Source organism: Ranitomeya imitator, chromosome 2, assembly GCF_032444005.1.
Source record: "Ranitomeya imitator isolate aRanImi1 chromosome 2, aRanImi1.pri, whole genome shotgun sequence".
Taxonomy (NCBI): domain Eukaryota; kingdom Metazoa; phylum Chordata; class Amphibia; order Anura; family Dendrobatidae; genus Ranitomeya; species Ranitomeya imitator.
The window spans coordinates 334,541,900-334,567,915 of NC_091283.1; the positions used below are offsets into that span (position 1 = coordinate 334,541,900).

The 26,016-nt window shown below is 42.5% G+C and overlaps 1 protein-coding gene across 6 annotated transcripts in view; it reads right to left on the reverse strand.

Moving 5' to 3' along the window:
- Window positions 1-5,773: 5,773 nt before the first annotated feature.
- The window catches only part of LOC138663624 (oocyte zinc finger protein XlCOF8.4-like), a 47,510-nt gene continuing 27,267 nt past the window's right edge, over window positions 5,774-26,016 (reverse strand). For 4 of the 6 annotated variants that reach the window (XM_069749903.1, XM_069749902.1, XM_069749900.1 and 1 more), the window contains 6 exons: window positions 19,894-20,021; window positions 19,607-19,786; window positions 19,410-19,533; window positions 19,229-19,326; window positions 18,703-18,793; window positions 5,774-6,746 (listed from right to left, as the gene is read on the reverse strand). In XM_069749903.1, coding sequence (XP_069606004.1) covers window positions 5,827-6,746; window positions 18,703-18,793; window positions 19,229-19,326; window positions 19,410-19,533; window positions 19,607-19,786; window positions 19,894-19,965 — 1,485 coding nt within the window. In that variant the 5' untranslated portion in view covers window positions 19,966-20,021 and the 3' untranslated portion in view covers window positions 5,774-5,826. The remainder of the gene's footprint in view (window positions 6,747-18,702; window positions 18,794-19,228; window positions 19,327-19,409; window positions 19,534-19,606; window positions 19,787-19,893; window positions 20,022-26,016) is intronic. The other 2 variants (XM_069749905.1, XM_069749904.1) reach the window with 1 other exon arrangement.

The window sequence follows — 26,016 nt, forward strand, 5'->3', positions numbered from 1 at the left end:
CTATCTTTCTCAAATTGCATATTTCCTCCCTTTCACGAACGGTCCCAATGTGGAGACTAAACGACTCCCTTTTGGACAATAGGAACCATGTATCCCAACTAAAAGCCTCTATTACTAGATTCTTTAGAGAAAATATATTAGAAAATGGCACCACTCCCATTATTTGGGAAACTCCCAAGGCAGTCCTTAGGGGGGAACTAATAGCATTGAGCGCCCACACTAAACGAGAGAGAGATAAGGAAATCTCTTCTCTATTACATCAAATCAGTCTCATGGAAAGGCTTCATAGAAAAAGATAGATCTGAACGTTCTTTAGCTGAACTTAGTTCTCTGCCCTGCTGACTTAAGGATCTACTAAACATCTCTACTGGTAAAATGTTCGCTCGTTTTTAACAAAAAATTTATATGCATGGCAACAAAGGTAGTAAATTTACTTCTAGGTTGCTCAAGAAACAAAAGGAAACATACTTTATAAAACAGATTCTCTTAAACGGTATCGTTAGAACTAATGACTCAAAGGATATAGCTCAAGCCTTTCAAAATTACTACCACTCGCTGTATAACTTAGACACACCCGCTTCCATGTTAGATCCCCTCCAGGCTTCACAGAACATACATAACTTCCTTACTGCACTCTCTCTACCTGGGATTTCCCCTTTGGGTTAAGCTTTATTCATGAAAGAAGTCACAACCCAAGAGGTGTCAGATATATTAGCGGCTAACCCGAACGGGAAATCCCCTGGTCAAGACGGCTTTCCTATAGTTTACTACTAAAAATTTGCAGATGTTTTAATCCCACGCATGGTTGAACTCTTTAACTCCTTTCTACGAGGCATGACACCTCCCCCCAGACCCTAGAAGCTTATATCACAATAATTCCTAAAGAGGGGAGAGATGACACCCTGTGTAGTAGTTATCGCCCTGTATCATTGCTTAATATAGATGTCAAATTATGGGCCAAACTCTTGGCAACTAGGATCAATTTGTTTCTGGCAGACTTGATCCACCCCGATCAAGCCGGGTTTGTAAGAAGCAGAGAAGGTAAAGACAATTCCACCAGGATTCTGCAAGCCATCTCATACGCTAAACATACTCACCAGCCACTCGCGATTCTTTCTATTGACGGTGAGAAGGCTTTTGATCGTATTAGTTAGCGCTTTCTGGTGTGTTTTGCAGAAATTTGCCTTCCCCGCTCCCCTCATAGATGCTATAATGTTTTTGTATGCTCAACCTTTGGCTAAAGTCAAAGTTAATGGAATCCTATCAGATTCCTTTAAGATAAGCAATGGTACCAGGCTGGGCTGTCCCCTCTCCCCTTCCGTATTTATTCTGGTGATGGAGACACTTATACAACATATTAGACAAGATATGGAAATAAAAGGAGTAAGAATAAACCGATTAGAAGTAAAAGCCTTTGCAGATGATCTCTTACTTCTGATTTCCAACCCGAAAACCGCTTTTCCAAAGCTGTTAGAAACCTTCTCATTATTCGGGGATCTTTCTAACTTTAAGATCAACCTCGATAAATCTGAAGCCCCTATTATCTCAGCAAATAAGTCAGATATTTACTTTCTGGAAAATACTTTGCCCTTTAAATGGCCTAAGGATAAAATTAAATATCTAGGCATCTTTACCTCCACTCATCCAAAATCCCTTTTCCGTCATAACTTTTCTCCTATCCTAGAGAATACTGGAAGACTTCTCTCCTCAATGACTTAGCCTACCTGTCCTGGATAGGTAGAGTTAACATTTTTAAGTCATACATTCACCCAAAATTCTCTATGTCATGAACATGCTCCCCAGCCAATTTGTATGTTATGCTCTCTGCGGTATTTGCGTATGTATATATTTTTTCATTTATAGACCCTTGCTTTCATATGTGGGGGGTTGAGGGTAGGTCTGTCTAGTTTTTAGATGTTTTTAAATGTATGTTCCTTCCTGTTTTGCCTTTATGTGTGGTGAGGTGTTATTCTAAAATAAAATTTATTATATCAGGTTGATCCCACTGTGTGCATATTCTTTTCTTTTGTGTTGAGTGGGTATATTATATATGCACGTGGCTGATCCCTGTAGCTTACATATCTTTTTGCGGTGCCCGCCTTTCTTTGCTTTTTAGCTCCCCATATCACTCCCGAGTTCTTTCTTCAACACACTATATAAAATTATCTCAAAATTTATCTGGAAAGCTAAAAAAGCTAGACTACCTTTTAAGACACTTATCTTACCGAAAACATCTGGGGGTCTGCGTCTTACGGATCTCCTATCGTACTATCACACCATTCATATAGCCAGATGGTTGAAATTAATACATTCGGTAGATAGAGATGCACAAGCAAACTTTGAAAAGCATTTATTAGGTCAGGATTTGGGAAAATTGCTATGGACCAATTACCCTACTTCAAACATTAGCTTTAATGAAATTCTTTCTACGACCATCCTAATTAAATGTTCCCTGATACCAAATCATCCACCTACTGGTCTTTTCCTGGACAAAATTCTAATTGGTTTGATACCATACGTCTTCGATCCGGAATTGACAGACCCTTATAATTTATGGCCCTCCCTCCCGAACAGTCCAATCTCCCACTTATTAAACAACAAGATTCCATGTCATAACTCATGGCCCTTAGAGGCCTCAAAGCGTCCACATAATTTCATACAACAAGCTCATGTGACATATTTTATGACACAAGTCAAAACATTATCCACTTCATCCTCTGAATGGCTCTGGTTGGACTTACTGACCAAATTTAAACCACCTCTCCCGAGAGTATTATCTAAAGTCTACGCTAACCTCTTGAACTCCAAAATCAATACTAAACCCATGTTCCTTCATTCCTGGGAGGTTTAACTAGGCATCTCACTATCATCTCAGAACATACAGAATATTTGTTAGAATTCCCATGGCTTTTCTAGATGCGTCCTACTTCAAGAATCTGCTTATAAAATACTATCACGATGGTATTATACCCCTGAGAGGCTCTTTCACCTAGGCCTTACTGACTCTCCAATGTGTTGGAGATGTAAGTCTTCTAGGGGTACATTAACCCACATTTTTTGGTCTTGTCAGAAACTTCAACTCTTCTGGCATCAAGTCAATCTATGAAGGCCATGGGAGTTTTGAAATCAGACCTCACTGCCCCAGAAGTCTTTTTGTTTCTTCCCACACCAAATTTTAAACCCAAGAAACACGGCCTTCCACCTCTACTGTTGGGAGCAGCAAAACATCTGATTGCCTTGAAATGGAAGCAAACAACCCTGTCATCCTTGGGGAATTGGATTGAGAAGGTCAGGGATATTTTTAGGTTGGAAGAATTGACAAGGTGGGAAATGCTTTCTCATGACCGTTTCCAAAAGATATGGTCCCCTTGGTCCAACTGGACTGGAAAAACTTAGTTCACTATCTGTCTTATATTTTTCTCTTGTATTCTTCGGTGTACCAGAGTGCCTTAGATACAATACTTATCTTTGCTAATGTGACAGAGTCTCCTCTCCCATATTTCAGCCTTAGTAAACAAACTCATTATTTCTATTTTGATGTTCAAAAGGCTTCTTTTATTTTGAAGCTGTTAATTGGTACGCATATGCTGGTCTTCTGTCAACATGTGACACCTGTTCGGTCGTTCCATTTCGTTTGGTTTTTCTTGTTATATGTTTTCTATAATCGAATAACCTCATTTGCTTCTTTTAAGACATTTTGTGACGAGTGTTATTTGTTTCTTTTGTTAAAATTATAAATAAAGAATTGAAAAAAAAAAAAAACACTTACCGTATATACTCGAGTATAAGCCAACCCGAGTATAAGCCGACCCCCCCTAATTTTGCCACAAAAAACTGGGAAAACTTATTGACTCGAGTATAAGCCTAGGGTGGAAATGCAGCATTTACCGGTGAATTTCAAAAATAAAAATAGATCATTATTTCCCCATAGCTGTGCCATATAGTGCTCTGCACCGTTCATATTTCCCCATAGGTGTGAACCATATAGTGCTCTGCACCGTTCATTGTGCCCCCTAGCTATGCCATATACGGTGCTCTGCACCGTTCATTGTGCCCCATAGATGTGCCATATACGGTGCTCTGCACCGTTCACTGTGCCCCATAGCTGTGCCATATACGGTGCTCTGCACCGTTCACTGTGCCCCATAGCTGTGCTGTGCCATATACGGTGCTCTGCACCGTTCACTGTGCCCCATAGCTGTGCTGTGCCATATACGGTGCTCTGCACCGTTCACTGTGCCCCATAGCTGTGCTGTGCCATATACGGTGCTCTGCACCGTTCACTGTGCCCCATAGCTGTGCTGTGCCATATACGGTGCTCTGCACCGTTCACTGTGCCCCATAGCTGTGCTGTGCCATATACGGTGCTCTGCACCGTTCACTGTGCCCCATAGCTGTGCCATATACGGTGCTCTGCACCGTTCACTGTGCCCCATAGATGTTCCACATAAATTTGTGACGCCGCTGCCGCAATAAAGAAAAAAAAACACATACTCACCTCCCTTGATTGCAGCTCCCGGCGTCTCGTTCCGGCGCCTCCATCTTCCCGGCGTCTCTGCTCTGACTGATCAGGCAGAGGGCGCCGCGCACACTATATGCGTCATCGCGCCCTCTGCCTGAACAGTCAGAGAGCAGAGACGCCGGGAAGATGGAGGCGCCGGCCGGGAAGATGGATCGGCGCCCGGCGGCTGGAACGAGGACAGGTGAATATGCTATACTCACCTAGTCCTGGCGATCCTCGCGCTGTCCCCTCCTGTCTTCGGTGCCGCAGCTTCTTTCTCTATCAGCGGTCACCGGCACCGCTGATTAGAGAAATGAATAAGCGGCTCCGCCCCTATGGGAGGTGGAGCCGCTTATTCATTTCTGTAATGAGCGGTCCCACGTGACCGCTGAAGAGAGGAAGAAACTGCAGCGCCGAAGCCCGTGGGACGGCAGGGACAGCGCGAGGATCGCTGGGACTAGGTAAGTATACCTCAGCGCCCTCACCCCCTCACCCGCCGACCCCACCGCTACCGTGACTCGAGTATAAGCCGAGGGGGGCACTTTCAGCCCAAAAATTTGGGCTGAAAATCTCGGCTTATACTCGAGTATATACGGTATATGACCGGTCCATGCTGATGCCGTTCCAGCGGTATCAGCACTTGCGTTCCTGGGGCTCATCTGAGATTGTTAGTATTGATGAGAGAATGTGCTCGCATAAGAAGTTATCCAACTATGCTTGTGTGCTAACCGAGTGTTTTTGGCATCTTTGAAAAATAGCTTTCAGTCGCAGTGTATGCATGTCTTGCAGCAGTTTGACAACTGCAACACATGCATAGAGTGTCTGTTTCTTAGTCAATCCATACAAGTGTTGCGGCTGTTAAGCCTATTTTTTAAGCATTATCGCCTTATCCGAGCACCCTTGCTCATCATTAGTTGCCTAATCAGCTCTGGCGTAAACCTTCGGACAAATTGAACAATAAGAAGTCATAGAGCCGTCGCAGCACCCTGTCTTCCTGATCATGTTAAATACATCTGAAAGCGGGAAGAGTGAAGCTGGGGCTAATTGGGCTCAGTGCTCGTTTTATGTAACAACCTCACATGAGCGTGAGTGCAGACACAGCTAGAACATTGCTGGCATGGCAGGAGAGTATGAGTGTTTTTATTTTAACGATGCCAAACATGAGGAATGACACGGGGTTGCCCTAGTAATGGGCAAACCCTTTAAGTAAATACAATTTTTTCGGTTAAAACATTCCAACATTTTAAACATGAAAAAGGCTTCTCCCCTGTGTGAGTTCTATGATGTTTATTAAGAGTTGATTTCTGTGTAAAACATTTCCCACATTAATAACATGAAAAAGGCTTCTCTCCTTTGTGGTTTCTCTGATGGCTATTAAGCTGCGATTTCTGGTTAAAACATTTCCCACATTCTGAACAAAAAAAAGGCTTCTCCCCTGTGTGAGTTCTCTGGTGACTAAGAAGATATGATTTTTTCACAAAACATTTCTCACATTCTGAACATGAAAAAGGCTTCTCCCCTGTGTGAGTTCTCTGATGTATAACAAAATCTGATTTATGCTTAAAACATTTCCCACATTCTGAACAGGAAAAAGGCTTCTCCCCTGTGTGGGTTCTCTGGTGGACATAAAGATGCTCTTTCCGGTTAAAACATTTCCCACATTCTGAACATGAAGCAGGCTTCTCCCCTGTGTGAGTTCTTTGGTGTATAACAAGATTCCATTTCTGGCTAAAACATTTCCCACATTCCGAACAGGAAAAAGGCTTCTCCCCTGTGTGAGTTCTCTGATGCTTAACAAAATGTGATTTCCGTGTAAAATATTTACCACATTCTGAACATGAAAATGGTTTCTCTGTGTGACTACTCTGATGACGAAGAAAAGATGATTTCTGATTAAAACATTTCCCACACTTGGAACAAGAAAATCTATTCTCTTCTGAGGGAATTTTTTGCTGTTTAAGAAAAATATTTCCATATTCTGAGAGTGAAAATGGCTTCTTTTCTTCAGGAACAGTTAGTTTTTTAATGCATATTTTGTGACTTTGATTTTCCTTAGTAGTTGGTAATGAATCATAAGAAACAACCTGTTTCAAAAGATCAAATGATAGGTCTTTCCTGTAAAGGGATGATGGCATATCAGGAGTTATGGCATTCATTTCAATTGCATCCCATGAGCTCTCAAGATCATCTGATTTAAAGATTGAAGATCTCAGCTGTCCCTCTGATCTCCGGATACAGTCTTCTGCTGAGAGAAAAAAATATTTTTGAATAAAATATCTTTCAATTTTATTTTTTTTAACATTTCTACTTAAATTGTCTGCAAAAATATTATGTAAAAATATTGAATTATTCACCAAGACAATGACAGTTCAAAGTCTAGTAGAAAACCTCATAGCATGAACCAGTAGTGTAGTGTTGAACTGTTTGTTCATTCTGCCTCGCAAATATGGAATAAAAAGCTGCCAAACAATGTTATGTAGGTGAAAATGATACCAATAAATACATATACTCATCTCACAAAAAATACAGTCTCCACTCAGGTCCATCATTTGCCAATGGAAAAACAGAGGTTTCCACATTATTAGTGGATCAAAGGCTCTTGAAAAGCAACATGGTATCCATAAACCAATCCAGCAATATCCACATTCCCAAAGTCAAATCTACCCTCACTTCTGAGCCTTGCAATGTGCCCAAACTACACGTGGCATCCATGTATTTGGCATTAGTATAGTGAGAAGAACCCACTTAATTTACGATGTGTGTGTTTCCTGGGGAACACTCTATACACTATGTGTTGGACAATAAAATGGCAAATGTGCAATTTTCACTCTCCAACATTCAATGTGTGCAAATGTCCGAAAAGCACCATTGGAGTAAAAATATTCACTACTCTTAATAGATCTAATAGTGATCAAAATAAATAAACAGTAAATCAAACCCCCCTTTATCACCCCCTTAGTTAGGTATAAATAATAAAATAAAAAAAAGTATTTATTTCCATTAGGGTTAGGGTTGGGCTTACAGTTAGGATTGGGGCTAGGGTTAGGGTTGTAGCCAGGGTTAGGGTTGGGGTTATGGTTAGGGTTGGGGCTAGGGTTAGAGTTGGAGCTAGAGTTAGGGATGGGGCTAGAGTTAGGGTTGGGGCTGGAGTTAGGGTTGGGGCTGGAGTTAGGGTTGGGATTAGGTTTAGTGGTGTGTTATGGTTAGGTTTGTGATTAGAGTTAAGGGTGTGTTGGGGTTAGGGTCAAGGTTAGAGTTGAGATTAGGGTTAGGACTGAGTTGTGGTTAGGGTTCGACTTAGAATTGAGGGGTTTCCACTGTTTAGGTACATCAGGGGGTCTCCAAACGCGACGTTGCACTATCATTGATTCTAGCTAATTTTAGGTTCAAAAAGTCAAAACGGTGCTCCCTCCCTTCTGAGCTCAAACAGTGCATTTCCCCCACATAGGGGGTATTGGCGTACTCAGGCGAAATTGCACAACAAGTTTTGTGGTCCATTTTCTCCTGATACCCTTGTAAAAATAAAAAAAAAATTGGTTCCAAAGTAACTGTTTTGTGAAAAAAGTGTTCATTTTTTCCTTCCACATTGCTTTAGTTCTCATGAAGCACCTGAAGGGTTAATAAACTTCTTGAATGTAACATAGTAACATAGTAAGGCCGAAAAAAGACATTTGTCCATCCAGTTCAGCCTATATTTCATAATAAATCCCCAGATCTACGTCCTTCTACAGAACCTAATAATTGTATGATACAATATTGTTCTGCTCCAGGAAGACATCCAGGCCTCTCTTGAACCCCTCGACTGAGTTCGCCATCGATAGCCAGATGGATCCGATCTGCTATCCAGGAGTCCTATCGGGTCAGGGGCAGTCCTATCCGGGCGGGGATTAGAGCACACTCCACTCAGTCGATGGAAGACATCCAGGCCTCTCTTGAACCCCTCGACTGAGTTCGCCATCACCACCTCCTCAGGCAAGCAATTCCAGATTCTCACTGCCCTAACAGTAAAGAATCCTCTTCTATGTTGGTGGAAAAACCTTCTCTCCTCCAGACGCAAAGAATGCCCCCTTGTGCCCGTCACCTTCCTTGGTATAAATGGATCCTCAGCGAGATATTTGTATTGTCCCCTTATATACTTATACATGGTTATTAGATCACCCCTCAGTCGTCTTTTTTCTAGACTAAATAATCCTAATTTCGCTAATCTATCTAGGTATTGAAGTTCTCGCATCCCCTTTATTAATTTTGTTGCCCTCCTTTGTACTCTCTCTGGTTCCATTATATCCTTCCTGAGCACCGGTGCCCAAAACTGGACACAGTACTCCATGTGCGGTCTAACTAGGGATTTGTACAGAGGCAGTATAATGCTCTCATCATGTGTATCCAGACCTCTTTTAATGCACCCCATGATCCTGTTTGCCTTGGCAGCTGCTGCCTGGCACTGGCTGCTCCAGGTAAGTTTATCTTTAACTAGGATCCCCAAGTCCTTCTCCCTGTCAGATTTACCCAGTGGTTTCCCGTTCAGTGTGTAATGGTGATATTGATTCCTTCTTCCCATGTGTATAACCTTACATTTATCATTGTTAAACCTCATCTGCCACCTTTCAGCCCAAGTTTCCAACTTATCCAGATCCATCTGTAGCAGAATACTATCTTCTCTTGTATTAACTGCTTTACATAGTTTTGTATCATCTGCAAATATCGATATTTTACTGTGTAAACCTTCTACCAGATCATTAATGAATATGTTGAAGAGAACAGGTCCCAATACCGACCCCTGCGGTACCCCACTGGTCACAGCGACCCAGTTAGAGACTATACCGTTTATAACCACCCTCTGCTTTCTATCACTAAGCCATTTACTAACCCATTTACACACATTTTCCCCCAGACCAAGCATTCTCATTTTGTGTACCAACCTCTTGTGCGGCACGGTATCAAACGCTTTGGAAAAATCGAGATATACCACGTCCAATGACTCACTGTGGTCCAGCCTATAGCTTACCTCTTCATAAAAACTGATTAGATTGGTTTGACAGGAGCGATTTCTCATAAATCCATGCTGATATGGAGTTAAACAGTTATTCTCATTGAGATAATCCAGAATAACATCCCTCAGAAACCCTTCAAATATTTTACCAACAATAGAGGTTAGACTTACTGGCCTAAAATTTCCAGGTTAACTTTTAGAGCCCTTTTTGAATATTGGTACCACATTTGCTATGCGCCAGTCCTGCGGAACAGACCCCGTCGCTATAGAATCCCTAAAAATAAGAAATAATGGTTTATCTATTACATTACTTAGTTCTCTTAGTACTCGTGGGTGTATGCCATCCGGACCCGGAGATTTATCTATTTTAATCTTATTTAGCCGGTTTCGCACCTCTTCTTGGGTTAGATTGGTGATCCTTAATATAGGGTTTTCATCGTTTCTTGGGATTTCACCTAGCATTTCATTTTCCACCGTCAATACCGTGGAGAAGAAGGTGTTTAATATGTTAGCTTTTTCCTCGTCATCTACAACCATTCTTTCCTCACTATTTTTTAAGGGGCCTACATTTTCAGTTTTTATTCTTTTACTATTGATATAGTTGAAGAACAGTTTGGGATTAGTTTTACTCTCCTCTCCAAGGTTTTGTGCACCTTGAAGGGTGCAGTTATTAACCCTCTGTCACATACAACTGATCTGACAGGCGCTTCTCTTTTACTTTCATTTCTCCTTCCTCACCAGATTGTGAGGAAACCCCCTCCCTCCAGGTAGTCTCCTGTCTCTTGAAGGTCTGTGAAACCTGATATCACAGTTGGATTTCAGAGCTTCAGGGGAGAGGATATAGCTGCACAGATCTCTCAGGCTCATTGTATGTGAATACGTCACATTCAGTAAGGTTGGTATTTTATGTTTTTATTCATCACAATAGTTTATTTAGCTTGTTTTATGAATGTATAGCACAAAATGTGAGGATATTTCATAGAAATAAGGGAGATTTTATAAAAGAAAGTGTGCTGCTCAGGCATATACAGTAGTTCCCTAACATATTCCTTCTCTTGCTTCAGATTATCTGCTGAAATGGAGAGGAAAATGTACAATTTATCCAAACAACTTGATGTTGAGGAAGTAACAAACATGCTGTTAGATGATAGAGACCTCACACTGAATGAGGATTTAGGAGAGGAAAGTGAGATTGATTCTCATGATGAGGTGGAAGAATGTGTCCTGGATTCTGAAACAGAGCAAGATGGTGACAGTGGTGAGGATGAAGAAGTTGGATCATATTATATTGGAAAATATAAAAATACTAAATGGAACAAGAAGCCATTCCAGAAAAAACGTAGGGAACCTTTAAACATTATTACTCACCTTCCTGCAGTAATAGGAACTGCACGTAATGCAAAAACTGCAGTTGAATGCTGGAACAGTATATTTACAGATGACATTCTGGACTCTATTGTCACATATACCAACCAATATATAGACATTATAAAGGACAAGTACATCTGCAACAGAACCATCAAGCCCACAGATGAAATAGAACTGCGTGCTTTTTTTGGATTACTGTACCTTGCAGGAGCTTATAGGGCAAATAGACAAAGTTTGGAGGAACTTTGGGGTAAAGATGGGGATGGAGTTGAAAAATTTAGCCTTGTTATGTCCATAAACAGATTCAAGATTCTAATTCGCTGCCTTCGGTTTGACGACAGAACTACCCGAACCGAACGCAAAACACATGACCGACTTGCTCCAATTCGTGATATATTTCAAAGATTTGTTGTAAACTGTAAACAAAGTTATTACCCTGGAGAGAATCTCACTATTGACGAAATGCTCCCTGGTTTTCGTGGTAGATGTGCCTTTCGTCAATATATTCCATCAAAGCCAAACAAATATGGAATAAAAATGTATGCCCTTGTTGATGCCAGTAAGACCTACACTTACAACCTGGAAGTTTATGCAGGAAAACAATCAGAAGGTCCTTACTGTGTGAGCAACAAACCCATTGATGTTGTAAAAAGACTGGCTGAACCCTTATTTGGATCGGGTCGCAATATTACAGCTGACAATTGGTTTACAAGTTGTGATCTGATTATCTGAAAATTCAGAAGCTGTCATATGTGGGAACTGTAAGAAAAAACAAAAGGGAATTGCCGCCACAGTTTGTAAGTGTGAAAGAGAGACAACAGTACAGCAGTATGTTTGCATTCCATAATGGAAAGGCTTTAGTTTCCTATGTACCACATGCCAAAAAAATCGTACTTCTTCTATCAACACTTCATGATGATGCTGCCATCGATCCTGGGACTGGGGCAGAAAAAAACCCGGAGATAATTACATTTTACAATGCCACCAAAGGGGGTGTGGATACAGCAGATCAGATGTGCTCCACTTTCAACGTCAGCAGAAACATCAAACGCTGGCCAATGGTCATATTTTTTGCTATGTTGAATTTGGGTGGTATAAATTCACAAGTAATTTTTCTTGAAAACAAGCTTGAACCACTCCGTAGACGATTGTATCTGAAAAAATTGGCCCATGAACTAGTACTTGGAGAGCTACGCAGGAGAAGCGTGAAAACAATCGGTATCCCCTCTCGCCTTCAAGTTCAGCTCAAAAGGTTCCGCCCAGAAGATGATGGTGAAAAGTCACCATCTGCACCACCTCACAAAAGAAGGAGATGCACCACCTGCCAAACGGAAAGCGGAACCAGAAGGCTTTCAAATTATGAATGTCTCAAATGTCATAAAGCAATTTGCCTGACACATGCAAAAATGGTGTGTAATTCTTGCTATTTGCTCTGCAAGTGTGACTTTTCTGGGGAAACCTCAGCATCTACTTCTGATTGAATATGTTTTTAATAGTACTTAAGGTACCTTAAAATTAAGTTTGTGTTCAAAAATTTTCTTTGTACATTTTTTTGAGAGAGTCGAACTGGGGACTATTTGTCGGGAGTTTTGAAAAGTTTGTATTTCATAGTTATTAGTTTTATGTTAAGTAAATGTTTTTTTTTGCAACTGATTATGTGTAGTCTCTTTTATTACATCCCTATGAAGGTCACTGATCACTTTTAGAGCACTGAAATTGCAAACATTAGATATTATAGGTATTTTTCCAGCAGGCGCCTGACAGGCACATTGTATGTGAACTCGTTAGTCCGAATATTGTATGTGACGGAGGGTTAAAACAGTGTCACTTTTGGGTATTTTCTGTTAAATTGACCCCCCAAACTCACTTCAAATGTGAGGTGGTTCCTAAAAAATGGTTTTGTAAGTTTTGTTGGAAAAATGAGAAATCGCTAGTCAACTTTTAACCCTGATAACATCCTAACGAAAAAATATGTTTCCAAAATTGTGCCGCTGTAAGGTTGACATGTGGGAAATGTTATTTATTAACTATTTTGTGTGACACCACTCTCTGATTTAAGGGTATAAAAATTAAAAGTCTGAAAATTGCAAATTTTTTTACATTTTTGCCAAATTTCCGTTTTTTTCATTAAAAAAAAAAAACGTAAGTCATATCAAAGAAATTTTACCACTAACATGAAGTACAATATGTCACAAAAAACAGTCTCAGAATCAGTGGGATACATTGAAGCGTCCAGAGTTATTACTTCATAAAGTGACAGTGGTCAGAATGGTAAAAATTGGCCCGATCATTAAGTACCAAATTGTCTCTGTCTCTAAGGGGTTAGGGCTTCTGCAAATGGCGTGTCCTATCTCCTCTGGAACATGCTCCTACAACACCTGCTTCTATCACCCGTGTATTGATTCTGCAGGCGGCACTGGTAATGGCGGAGATGTCGGAACCAGAAGCTCTGGGCAGCATAGGCTCTGTCCAGCCACTAAGATTAGGGTACCTGGGACCAGTAGTACTATCCAGTGTGGTTGGATGTGCAGTTCAGCTGCAGTAATCTACTCCCTGCTTCAGCCAATTGCAAAGCACCACACCCTACTAAAGCTCGAAGCATATTGCCGGAAGCTTTCAGATACAGCCATGTTCTCCTCTGGTTCAATCCTCTGTGTATTTGTTTCCTGTTGTGACCCTGGCCCGTTTACTGACTACTCTTGTGTTTTCTAATTTTGTATTTTCTCTGCCCTCCTGGTTCTGGCCTAGCTACCTGACTATTTTTCCATCTCACTACACAGGATAGAAGTCCAGATCCATGTTGTTGGGTTAAATAACTGTTATTATATAGATAATAACACATCTACTGAAATAATCAAGCTGAACAGTCTTCTTAAGTAAGAAAAAAAAGTGAGGTGAATAAAAAGTGGTGAAACCTCTCTGGAGTAAATAGATTGCCAAGAGCCACAAACTCTAAATTATCGTAAAGGCCAATATTTACGTCAGATGCACTTCAAAAAGAAATATTAGACATATAAAGATAACTTTTTACATTAGTGCATGTGTCTTAAGTTTAGATCTCAGGCATTTGGAAGAGGCAATAGAGACCTTTTTTTAAAGTGAGGCAGGCCGATCCCACAACAAATCAAACAAAATTAAAAACTGTAAACCAGTAGACAGTGTTACATCCCCACCCAACAAGAACGTATGTATGAGAGGAGACTGCAAACAATAAACTGGACTTGCACTCCATGGGCGGACATACCGCCTGTTCAACCTGTGCAACCGCACAGGGGCCCAGTGCGGAAGGGGGCCCCCGACGGGCGTACAAAGCAATGAATGTGAATGACAGCCGGCGGTAGTATTACTGCTAACAGGAAAAGCAGAGGGGCCCGCTCTGCTGCATGCATGTGATATGACAGATAAACGGGCCCCCCTCCTCACCTGCTAGCATATATTATGCTGCTGTCACTGCTGCGGTCTGCGGTGAGGTGACGGGTAGCAGACACTGGACCAGGAAGAGAGGAGGGAGGGGGAGGGCCTCTGTCACAGTGAGTCACTGAAGCTTGCTCAGAGCTGCATCCCTCCACCCGCAGAGAGACGCACATCACATGTATGGCTGCCGCTGCTCTGTGCGCACAGGACCTGTGATGAGGTCACAGGAGGGGAGGAGTCAGGAGTCACATGATCAGGGGCTTACTAGCTTATGTGTGGGGTCAGGAGTTGTTTACAATGTGGATGTAGCTGAGCCATGTGTGTGCGTATGAGGTGTACAGAGCGGAGCCGTGTGTGTGTATGAGGTGTATGGAGCGGAGCCGTGTGTGTATGAGGTGTACAGAGCGAAGCCGTGTGTGTGTATGAGGTGTACGAAGCGGAGCCGTGTGTGTGTATGAGGTGTACGGAGCAGAGCCGTGTGTGTGTATGAGGTGTACGGAGCGGAACCGTGTGTGTATGAGGTGTACAGAGTGGAGCCGTGTATGCAAGGTGTACGGAGCGGAGCCCCGTGTGTAGGAGTAACTATGCGTGGCCATTATACTGTACGCAGTATCATGTGTGGCCATTATACAGTATGTAGTATCATGTGGGGCCATTATACAGTATGGAGCACTGTGTGGCCATCATACAGTATGTAGCATCATGTGTGGCCATTATACAGTATGGAGCATCATGTGTGGTCATTATACAGTATGGAGCACTGTGTGGCCATCATACAGTATGTAGCATCATGTGTGGCCATTATACAGTATGGAGTACTATGTGGCCATCACACAGTATGTAGCATTATGTGTGGCTATTATATAGTATGTAGCATTATGTGTGGCCATTATACAGTATGGAGCATCATGTGTGGCAATTATACAGTATGGAGCATCATGTGTGGCCATTATACAGTATGGAGCACTGTGTGGCAATTATACAGTATGGAGCATCATGTGTGGCCATTATACAGTATGGAGCATCATGTGTGGCCATTATACAGTATGGAGCACTGTGTGGCCATATTTTATTGTTTATGAAACAGTGTGATCAGCAATGCTAAATGGCTGTGGTTGGGATGTGGATATGGGTGTGACTAATTGTGAAATGGGTGTGGTCAGAGGCGTGGCTTAAAATGTGCCACGGCACGCTGCGCGCACCTCAAACTTTATCCCTCTTTCCCCTCTTCAAAAGTTGGGAGGTATGGTTTAACTGCACCCTACTTGTATATGTTTGAGGAAAAGGTGTGTGTAAATGGGTGTGGCTTAAAAAATGTGTGTGGTTTTCCGACAAACACAGAACCTGTTGTTAAAAATTTGAATCCCACCTCTGCCTATATGTTTACATAACTTTGTTGCACTATGGAGGGGGGGGCCGGGAAGATTTCTTGCACACGGGCCCTCTGCAGTCTGTGTCCGCCCCTGTTGCACTCATTTATGATCGACCACTGGAGCTACTATGAGTCCTGACCAGAAGAGTAGACAAAGTATTAGCGACCCAATTTCAGGAGAGATTGTGCAGTAATCTGAGTTCATTAGGTTTAAAAACATAAATCCATGAAACCAGGGCTTGAGCCATGCCAACACATCTCCTGCAGGTGTGAATAAATGTATATTACAGCCATCAGCCCCGCACAGCTTAAAGATATATCATGGCACAGGTGTAATGTTTTTCATGTAGTTTATAACAATCATCCTTGAAGTTAGTTTCTTTTTAAAAGAAATGGAAAAGTCAGGATAAAGGGAAACTCTTGTTAATGTACAGAAATTTGCTGCACATTTAATGTTGTCGATCATAAAAGTGAAGTTTGGCCAGAAAGACTGGACCTGGTCTTGTAGGGACCATATGAGCACATTCAGCAGCACAGAAGGGAGAGAAGGTAGATTCATCCAATAAGACATCAGGGTTCTAGGAAGCCAACAGCATAATTAACCTCCACTTTCTCTTACAGGCCCATCATATCAGTGATTTTAAAACTTATCAGCGCATTCTATCTATGCTGTCATTTGGTTTTGTAGTTTGCAGATCTGGGCAGGTAATGGTCATCTCCTAAACCCAGTTGGTAGGTGGATTCTCCAGGTCGTAAGTTCTATAGAAAAGGGCTTTCAATGCCCAAAGTCATTTGAGCAGTTTTTGGTGGAGGAGAATATTGTGGTCTAGAGGCAAAATAATTATCACACAATTGTGATACTACCGGACTACACCACCGATAAAGCAGCCACAGCCGAATGCAAAGAATCTGTGACTTTAGTGGTTAATAATAGAGATGAGCGAATATTTCAATGTTCGGTTTGGATTACGATCGCCAAATTTGTAATATTCGCCGACTAATTCGTCGAATATTTGCCGAACATAACCTGAACACCATTCATGTTAATGGGAGGCAAAACCAAACGCATGCACAACACCTTATAACTGCCTGAAATGCTGCTAAAACACATCAAATAAGGGTCAGACACCAGGAAAGTGGCCTCAATTCACCCACAGTACAAACTGTAAAATGGTACTGCAGCAATCAACCAGGCATGAAGTATCTGGGTCTGGGACAGCATTTACAGCTTTCTATTGAACGTCACAGTAAGATGAGGTCTGTGAGGAATTGTGTAGGCCTCCTGTGTTTGGAGCCCTGATACCACATGCACCAACTCAACCTGCTTTTATGCTCAGCCACACTCAGGTGACACAAATGTCATATAAATTTTGTAGACTACCATTGTCAGAAAAATCTAAGGATAGTAATACGGGTAGTTGACTCCAAGGAAGTGGAGGCCTGACAGTCTTGGAGGCCTACTGATAAAGGCAATACGCATGAAGGAGATCCAACCAGGAGTCTACACATATACAAAAAATTGTGGCAGACACCAACAAAGTGGCATCCATTGCAATAGAGTAGAAATAGTATAGAGAGGACCGACACTTCTTCCACTACAGCCAACACAGCAGATGGAGACGGTAACGGGCAAGATGGTGGAACCACTGTGCCGCATCTCTCTGAAAGCCTGAAGGGGCGTAACTAGGTGGCCTACCAAATCCCAACTCAAGAAAGTGGCAGCAGTTGAAAACTGCCACTCAAGGAGGGACAAAGAAATGGCACCAGATGCTACTCCATGGCTGACCTACAGAAGGTGGCAGCTGACCCCCTACAGTGGGTAAGCTGCTATGGCCCGAAGGAGGGATGAAGAATGCAGGCAGGTACTGTAGGTACTCTGGAACCACGGGTGCAGATGGGACTAGCTGAAGAACAGAAAATCACCACGACAAAATGACAACGTAGGATACGGCAGGATGTATCACATTCTGCAACAGAAAAAAATATATTTTTTTTTATGTGCATTAGTTCTGCAGACAGCTTCATATGACTGCTACAAAATGACAATGTGGGCTACTGTGGTCTGTATCACATTTATATAGTAAATAAATAACTTGGCACTCAACTTGGTGGATAGTGATAATAGAGAAAATCAAAATTTATTACTTTGAGTAGCAGTCCAGCAAAATAAACGTTTCGGTCAAACATAAAGACCTTCTTCAGTAAACCGACTGCAGTTGTGGTGGAGTATATAGAGCACTTGTGTATGTATGAGTGGTCCTGTGATGGAGTTTTGTAGGACCTCAATGGTGGAGGCAAAATCCGAACAAAAGGATATGTATTCCCATCCACAGTAGCGATATTGAAAAGGAATAATGAAGACGGAGGAGCTAGTATGAATGTCTGAAGAGGTAAGGGGCATAAAGATGATGCCAGGGAAACGGGTTACAGACTGGTATCCGATAAATAGCATGAAATAAAGTAATCCTGACCGAAATTCAGAGTAAAGAATGGGAGCAGCGGTAGTCTAATGTACAAAGTATCTGGAAGAAAGCTCCAAAGAAGAATAGCGGTGCAGGTCAGCTCCGGTATGGAGTAGGCAGTAGGAGTACATCAACGCGGTATCCACCAAGTTATTTATTTACTATATGACTACTGGTGTGGGAAACCTCTCTTGAGCACCGACACAGCTGTGCCACGATATACTTCACTACTGTATCACATTTATCAACAGAAAAAAATGATATATATTTTTTAATGTGCACGAGCTATGCACACTGTTGAATTTCACCACAACTAAATAAAAAGGTGAGATATGGCATTGTGAATCATGCTAGCAACTGCCCCCCAAAAATATTTCTTCATACACAACAGCTCAAATCACAGAACAATGTCACACAGCACTAAATGACAAAATGGTATATAGCATGCTGTTTCACATTTAGCTAGTAAAAAATTAAAATTTAGAACACTATACTCGTGTTTCCGATCACAAATCCGAATGTGCCATATTCGTGCTGAATTTATGCTTGACGATCGTTTTCCGAATAAATTCGCTCATCACTACTTACTACTCACCTGGGTAGCCATATGTAGGAATCTCCTCTTTACACCGCTCATCACCCCTCACATATGTCTCTGTAGTATTAATGTGGGTCAGATCTTCACCCTGAAACAAATATTGTAAAAGTCAAAGAAGGAGAAGTCAAATCTATGATCTAAAACGTTCTCATTACACAAGTATAAAACATATAATGCTGGTGGATAAAACAAGACTGAGCACAAGACCTTCACAGGAGTCTACTAGCGATGAGTATTTGTAAGTGCTCGGAGATTTAGTTTTTGTTGATGCAGCTGCATGATTTTCATCTGCTAGCCAGCATAAGTACATGTGGGGGTTGCTAGGGAATCCCCACATGTAATCAAGCTGGCTAACAGATGTAAATCATTCAGCTGCGGTGATTAAAACTATATTGCCGAACACTAAAAAATACTCGGAGGACACCCGAACGTGCTCGGGAAATCTCGAGTGACGAGTATACTCGCTCATCACTAGAGTCTACACATGATAGAAGAAATCTCATGACACATTCTCTCCATCTACCTGCTGATCTTGAAGAACATTGGGATATTCTTCTTTACAGTCCTGTGGAAAAAGAGGATGGGGACATCTCTCTTGTTTTGTCCTACTACTGGATAGACCTGGAGGAAACACATACAGGGACTGAATTCATGCTTTACATACAGATAATTATAGGCCGTGTGTATTTAGTCCTGTCTATTACCTCGTGATGTGAGGGGCTGGGGAACCTCCATCATGACATCATTGTATACATCTTTGTGTCCTTCTAAGTACTCCCACTCATCCATGGAGAAATAGACCGAAACATCCTGACACCTTATAGAAACCTGACACATACAATGATACAATCATCCCCCGATCAATTCATAGCATTACTGTATAATGTCCCAGCATTCCCACCTCTCCAGTCAGCAGCTCAGTCATCTTGTAGGTGAGTTCTAGAATTTTCTGGTAATTGATGTCCTCATGTATCAAGGGGTGAGGTGGAGGCCCTGTGATTGGGCTCAGGGGTCTTCCCCATCCCTCTGACACAGGGTCCTGATAGCGTCCACTAGAGGTCTTCTTCACTACTATGTAATCCTGGTTATGGAGAAACACATTAATAAATCTCACGCATCTCCAGTTTTGTCCATCTGTTATTCCCATAGATAAGAATAATGTAACATGTCGTTGTCAGAATCTCTCACCTCTCCAGTAAGCCGGAAGAGGATCTCTAAGGTGAGGTGTAAAATCCTCTCTGCCATCTTGTCTCTGTCCATATCTATCCTTGATGGGCAGTTAGATGTTCACTGAGAGGATCTGATATTGTAGAGACCTGAAAAACAAGAGGATGAGCAGATAGATCATTATAAAGAATTCAGTGTAATAATACAATTATAGGAGATAATAAGGGGAAACATATCAGGAGTCAGAAGGTGTAGAGGTTGTATTCTCTAGTCTTCTATAGACTGGAAGAAAAATTTAATTGTTGACTGTTTTGTAACAGATTCAAAGGATTGTGATGAATAAGAAATTCTCACACAAGAATTGAGTAAACAAAACTGAATTTGCTTAATTATAAGAAATAAACAGTCACTAAAAGCAATAAAGTAAAATAAATACAAGTGCATCAAAACAAGCATTTTTCATACATTACAGTGTAGAAGTACATGAGCCTCTGTCTCTGTATGTGACATCTCTCCTCCCTCTGAATCTCTGTGTGCCTGTGTCCCTCTCTTATATGTTAAAACTGTCTATTGAAACTAATCTAAAGGCTTTGATCTACAGTGCCTTGCGGAAGTATTCGGCTCCCTGGAACTTTTCAGCCTTTTCCCATATATCATGCTTCAAACATAAAGATGCCAAATGTAAATTTTTGGTGAAGAATCAACAAGTGGAACATCAAGAGACTGAAATTTTTGCCCATTCTTCCTTGGCAAACAGCTCAAGCTCAGTGAGGTTTGATGGAGATCGTTTGTTAACAGCAGTTTTCAGCTCTTTCCACAGATTCTCGATTGGATTGAGGTCTGGACTTTGACTTAGCCATTCTAGCACCTGGACACATTTATTTGTGAACCAATTCCATTGTAGATTTTGCTTTATGTTTGGGATAATTGTCTTGTTGGAAGACAAATCTCTGTCTCAGTCTCAGGTCTTTTGCAGACTCCAACAGGTGTTCTTCACGAATGGTCCTGTATTTGGCTCCATCCATCTTCCCATCAATTTTAACCATCTTCCCTGTCCCTGCTAAAGAAAAGCAGGCCCAAACCATGATGCTGCCACCACCATGTGTGACAGTGTGGATGGTGTTTTCAGGGTGATGAGCTGTGTTGCCTTTACTATTTTCTATCTAGCTAAAAGTGGCCTCCTGTGCTAAATCTTGTTTCATACTACGTATGCCATTTCCTTCTCCTCTCACAGTCATTATTTGTGGGGGGCTAATCTATCCTTTGGGGATTTTCTCTGAGGCAAGATAGTTTTCCTGCTTCTATCTTTAGGGGTAGTTAGCTCTTAGGCTGTGACGAGATGTGTTGTGAATTCTGTGGCAGAGCTCCCTCCTGTGGTCACAAGTGGTACTTCGGCTGATTCTGTCTGTGAGCTTCTGTTGGTGGAGGAGAGTGGTACTGCGGCTTCTGAGTTTCCTTCCTCAGGTGATGTGGTGAAGTCGTTAGGTGCTGCTCTATTTAACTCCACCTGGTGCTCTGATCCTGGCTTCCAGTCAATGTTCTAGTATTGGACTTGCTTCCTCCTGGATCGTTCCTGTGGCCTGCTGCTCTGCATAGCTAAGTTTCGCTTGAGTTATTTTTTGTTTGCTGTTTTTTCTGTCCAGCTTGCTTATTTGGTTTTTTCTTGCTTGCTGGAAGCTCTGGGACGCAGAGGGTGTACCTCCGTGCCGTTAGTCGGTACGGAGGGTCTTTTTGCCCCCTTTGCGTGGTTGTTTGTAGGGTTTTGTGTTGACCGCAAAGTTACCTTTCCTATCCTCGCTCTGTTCAGAAAGTCGGGCCTCACTTTGCTAAACCTATTTCATCTCTACGTTTGTCTTTTCATCTTACTCACAGTCATTATATGTGGGGGGCTGCCTTTTCCTTTGGGGTATTTCTCTGAGGCAAGGTAGGCTTATTTTCTATCTTCAGGCTAGCTAGTTTCTCAGGCTGTGCCGAGTTGTATAGGGAGCGTTAGGCGCAATCCACAGCTGCCTCTAGTGTGGTTGGAGAGGATTAGGGATTGCGGTCAGCAGAGTTCCCACGTCTCAGAGCTCGTTCTATGTTTTTGGGTTATTGTCAGATCACTGTATGTGCTCTGACTACTATGTCCATTGTGGTACTGAATTACCTAATCATAACAGAGATGCCTAGGCCGAGTTAGGAGCATTCCACGGCTGCTTCTGCTGTTGTGTTGAGCTTAGGGACTGCGGTCAGTATAGTTGCCACCTGCTCAGAGCTAGACGCATGTCGCTCCTTAATCACCAGATCATAACAGTACAACTGGCCCCAAAAATGAGCTGAATGCCTCTCAAAAGAAGGAAGAGAAAAAGAGTTCTGAGCCATTTTTTTTTCTTTAGTTTGTTTTGTCTTTTTCCTTCCTCTTGATCTCTGGGTGATTCGGGATTTGGATGCAGGCATGGATGTTCAGGGTTTGTTTTCTCGTGTGGATCAGCTTGCTGCAAGAGTACAGAGTATTCAAGATTATGTGGTTCAGACTCCGGCCTTAGAGCCCAGAATTCCTACTCCGGATTTGTTTTACGGGGATAGATCTAAGTTTTTGAACTTTAAAAATAATTGCAAATTGTTTTTTGCTCTGAAACCCCGTTCCTCTGGTGACCCCATTCAGCAAGTAAAGATAGTTATTTCTCTTCTGCGTGGCGACCCTCAGGACTGGGCATTCTCACTTGAGTCAGGGAATCCGGCATTGCTTAATGTAGATGCATTTTTTTCAATCGCTCGGATAATTGTATGACGAACCTAACTCTGTAGAGCATGCTGAGAAAACACTGTTGGCCCTGTTTCAGGGTCAGGAAGCGGCAGAATTATACTGCCAGAAATTTAGAAAATGGTCTGTGCTCACTAAATGGAATGAGGAAGCTCTGGCAGCAATTTTCAGAAAGGGTCTTTCTGAAGCCCTTAAAGATGTTATGGTGAGGTTTCCCACGCCTGTTGGTTTGAGCGCATCTATGTCTCTGGCCATTCAGATTGATCGGCGCCTGCGCGAACGCAAAGTGGTGCACCATATGGCAGTGTCCTCTGAGCAAAGTCCTGAGCCCATGCAATGTGATAGGATTTTGACTAGAGCGAAACAGAGGGGATACAGACGTCAGAATGGGCTGTGTTTTTACTGTGGTGATTCTGCTCATACTATTTCTGATTGCCCTAAGCGTATTAAGAGGGTCGCTAGATCTGTTACCATTAGTACTGTGCAGCCTAAGTTTCTCCTGTCTGTGACCCTGATTTGCTCATTGTCATCTTTTTCTGCCATGGCATTCGTGGATTCAGGCGCTGCTATGAACTTAATGGACTTAGAATTCGCTAGGCGCTGTGGTTTTTCTTTGCAGCCTTTGCAGAGTCCCATACCCTTGAGGGGTATTGATGCTACACCATTGGCCAAGAATAAACCTCAGTACTGGACGCAGATGACTATGTACACGGCTCCTGCACATCAGGAAGATTGCCGTTTTCTGATGTTGCATAATTTACATGATGTTGTTGTACTGGGTTTTCCATGGTTACAAGTACACAATCCAGTGCTGGATTGGAAATCAATGTCTGTGACTAGTTGGGGTTGTCAAGGGGTACATAGTGACGTTCCTTTGATGTCAATTTCCTCTTCCCCCTCTTCTGATGTTCCTGAATTTTTGTTAGATTTCGAGGATATATTTGATGAGCCCAAGTCCAGTTCCCTTACTCCACATAGGGACTGTGATTGTGCTATTGAATTGATTCCTGGCTGTAAGTTCCCTAAGGGCCGACTTTTCAACCTGTCTGTGCCAGAGCATGCCGCCATGTGGAGCTATGTTAAGGAGTCTTTAGAGAAGGGGCATATTCGGCCGTCTTCGTCACCATTGGGAGCGGATTCTTTTTTATTGCCAAGAAGGATGGCTCCTTAAGACCCTGTATTGATTATCGCCTTCTTAATAAGATCATGGTCAAATTCCAATACCCTTTACCTTTGCTCTCTGATTTGTTTGCTAGGATTAAGGGGGCTAGTTGGTTTACCAAGATTGACCTTCGAGGGGCATATAATCTTGTTCGTATTAAACAGGGTGACGAATGGAAGACTGCATTTAATACGCCCGAAGGCCATTTTGAATATCTTGTGATGCCATTTGGGCTCTCTAATGCTCCATCTGTGTTCCAGTCTTTCATGCATGATATTTTCCACAATTATCTTGACAAATTCTTGATTGTGTATTTGGATGATATTTTGATTTTTTCCGATGATTGGGAGTCTTATGTGAAGCAGGTCAGGATGGTATTCCAGATCCTTCGTGATAATGCTCTATTTGTGAAGGGGTCTAAGTGCCTATTTGGAGTTCAGAAGGTCTCTCTTTTGGGGTTTATTTTTTCTCCTTCGTCTATAGAAATGGATCCTGTTAAGGTCCAAGCCATTCATGACTGGATTCAACCCACATCTGTGAAGAGCCTTCAGAAATTTTTGGGCTTTGCTAATTTTTATCGCCGTTTCATTGCCAACTTCTCTAGTGTGGTTAAATCCCTGACCGATTTGACGAAGAAAGGCGCTGATGTAATGAATTGGTCCTCTGAGGCTGTTGAGGCCTTTCAGGAGCTTAAACGCCGATTTACTTCTGCCCCTGTGTTGCGTCAACCGGATGTTTCTCTTCCTTTTCAGGTTGAGGTTGACGCTTCTGAGATTGGTGCAGGGGCCGTTTTGTCACAGAGGAATTCTGATGGTTCCTTGATGAAGCCATGTGCCTTCTTTTCCCGAAAGTTTTCGCCTGCGGAACGCAATTATGATGTCGGCAATCGGGAGTTGTTGGCTATGAAGTGGGCATTTGAGGAGTGGCGACATTGGCTTGAGGGAGCCAAGCACCGCATTGTGGTCTTGACCGATCATAAGAATTTGATTTACCTTGAGTCGGCCAAGCGGCTGAACCCTAGACAGGCTCGGTGGTCCCTGTTTTTCTCCCGTTTTGATTTTGTGGTCTTGTATCTTCCATGATCTAAGAATGTTAAGGCAGATGCCCTCTCTAGGAGTTTTTTGCCGGATTCTCCTGGAGTCCTTGAGGCGGTTGGCATTCTTAAGGAAGGGGTGATTCTTTCTGCCATCTCCCCTGATTTGCGGCGGGTGCTTCAGGAATTTCAGGCTTATAGGCCTGACCGCTGTCCTGTGGGGAAGCTGTTTGTTCCTGATAGATGGACGAGTAAGGTGATTTCTGAGGTCCATTGTTCAGTGTTGGCTGGTCATCCTAGGATTTTTGGTACCAGAGATTTGGTTGCTAGGTCCTTTTGGTGGCCTTCCTTATCGCGCGATGTCCGTGCTTTTGTGCAGTCCTGTGGGACTTGCACCCGAGCCAAGCCTTGCTGTTCCCGCGCTAGTGGGTTGCTTTTGCCTTTGCCCGTCCCGGAGAGGCCTTGGACGCATATTTCCATGGATTTTATTTCGGATCTTCCTGTGTCCCAGAGGATGTCTGTTATCTGGGTGGTTTGTGACCGGTTCTCTAAAATGGTCCATTTGGTACCTTTGCCTAAATTGCCTTCCTCCTCTGATTTGGTTCCATCAGAATATTGAGTCTGACAGAGGTTCCCAGTTTGTTTCCAGGTTTTGGCGGGCCTTTTGTGCTAGGATGGGTATTGATTTGTCTTTTTCGTCGGCGTTCCATCCTCAGACCAATGGCCAAACTGAGCGAACTAATCAGACCTTGGAAACCTATTTGAGATGCTTTGTGTCTGCTGATCAGGATGATTGGGTGACTTTCTTGCCGTTGGCCGAGTTTGCCCTTAATAATAGGGCTAGTTCGGCTACTTTGGTTTCGCATTTCTTTTGTAATTTTGGTTTCCATCCTCGTTTTTCTTCAGGGCAGGTTGAGCCTTCCGATTGTCCTGGTGTTGATTCTGTGATGGACAGGCTGCAGCAGATTTAGACTCATGTGGTGGACAATTTGACGTTGTCTCAGGAAAGGGCTCAACGTTTTGCTAACCGCCGTCGGTGTGTTGGTCCCCGGCTTCGTGTGGGGGATTTGGTTTGGTTGTCCTCTCGTCATGTTCCTATGAAGGTTTCTTCCCCTAAGTTCAAGCCTCGGTTTATTGGTCCTTATAAGATTTCTGAGATTATCAATCTGGTGTCTTTTCGTTTGGCCCTTCCAGCCTCTTTTGCCA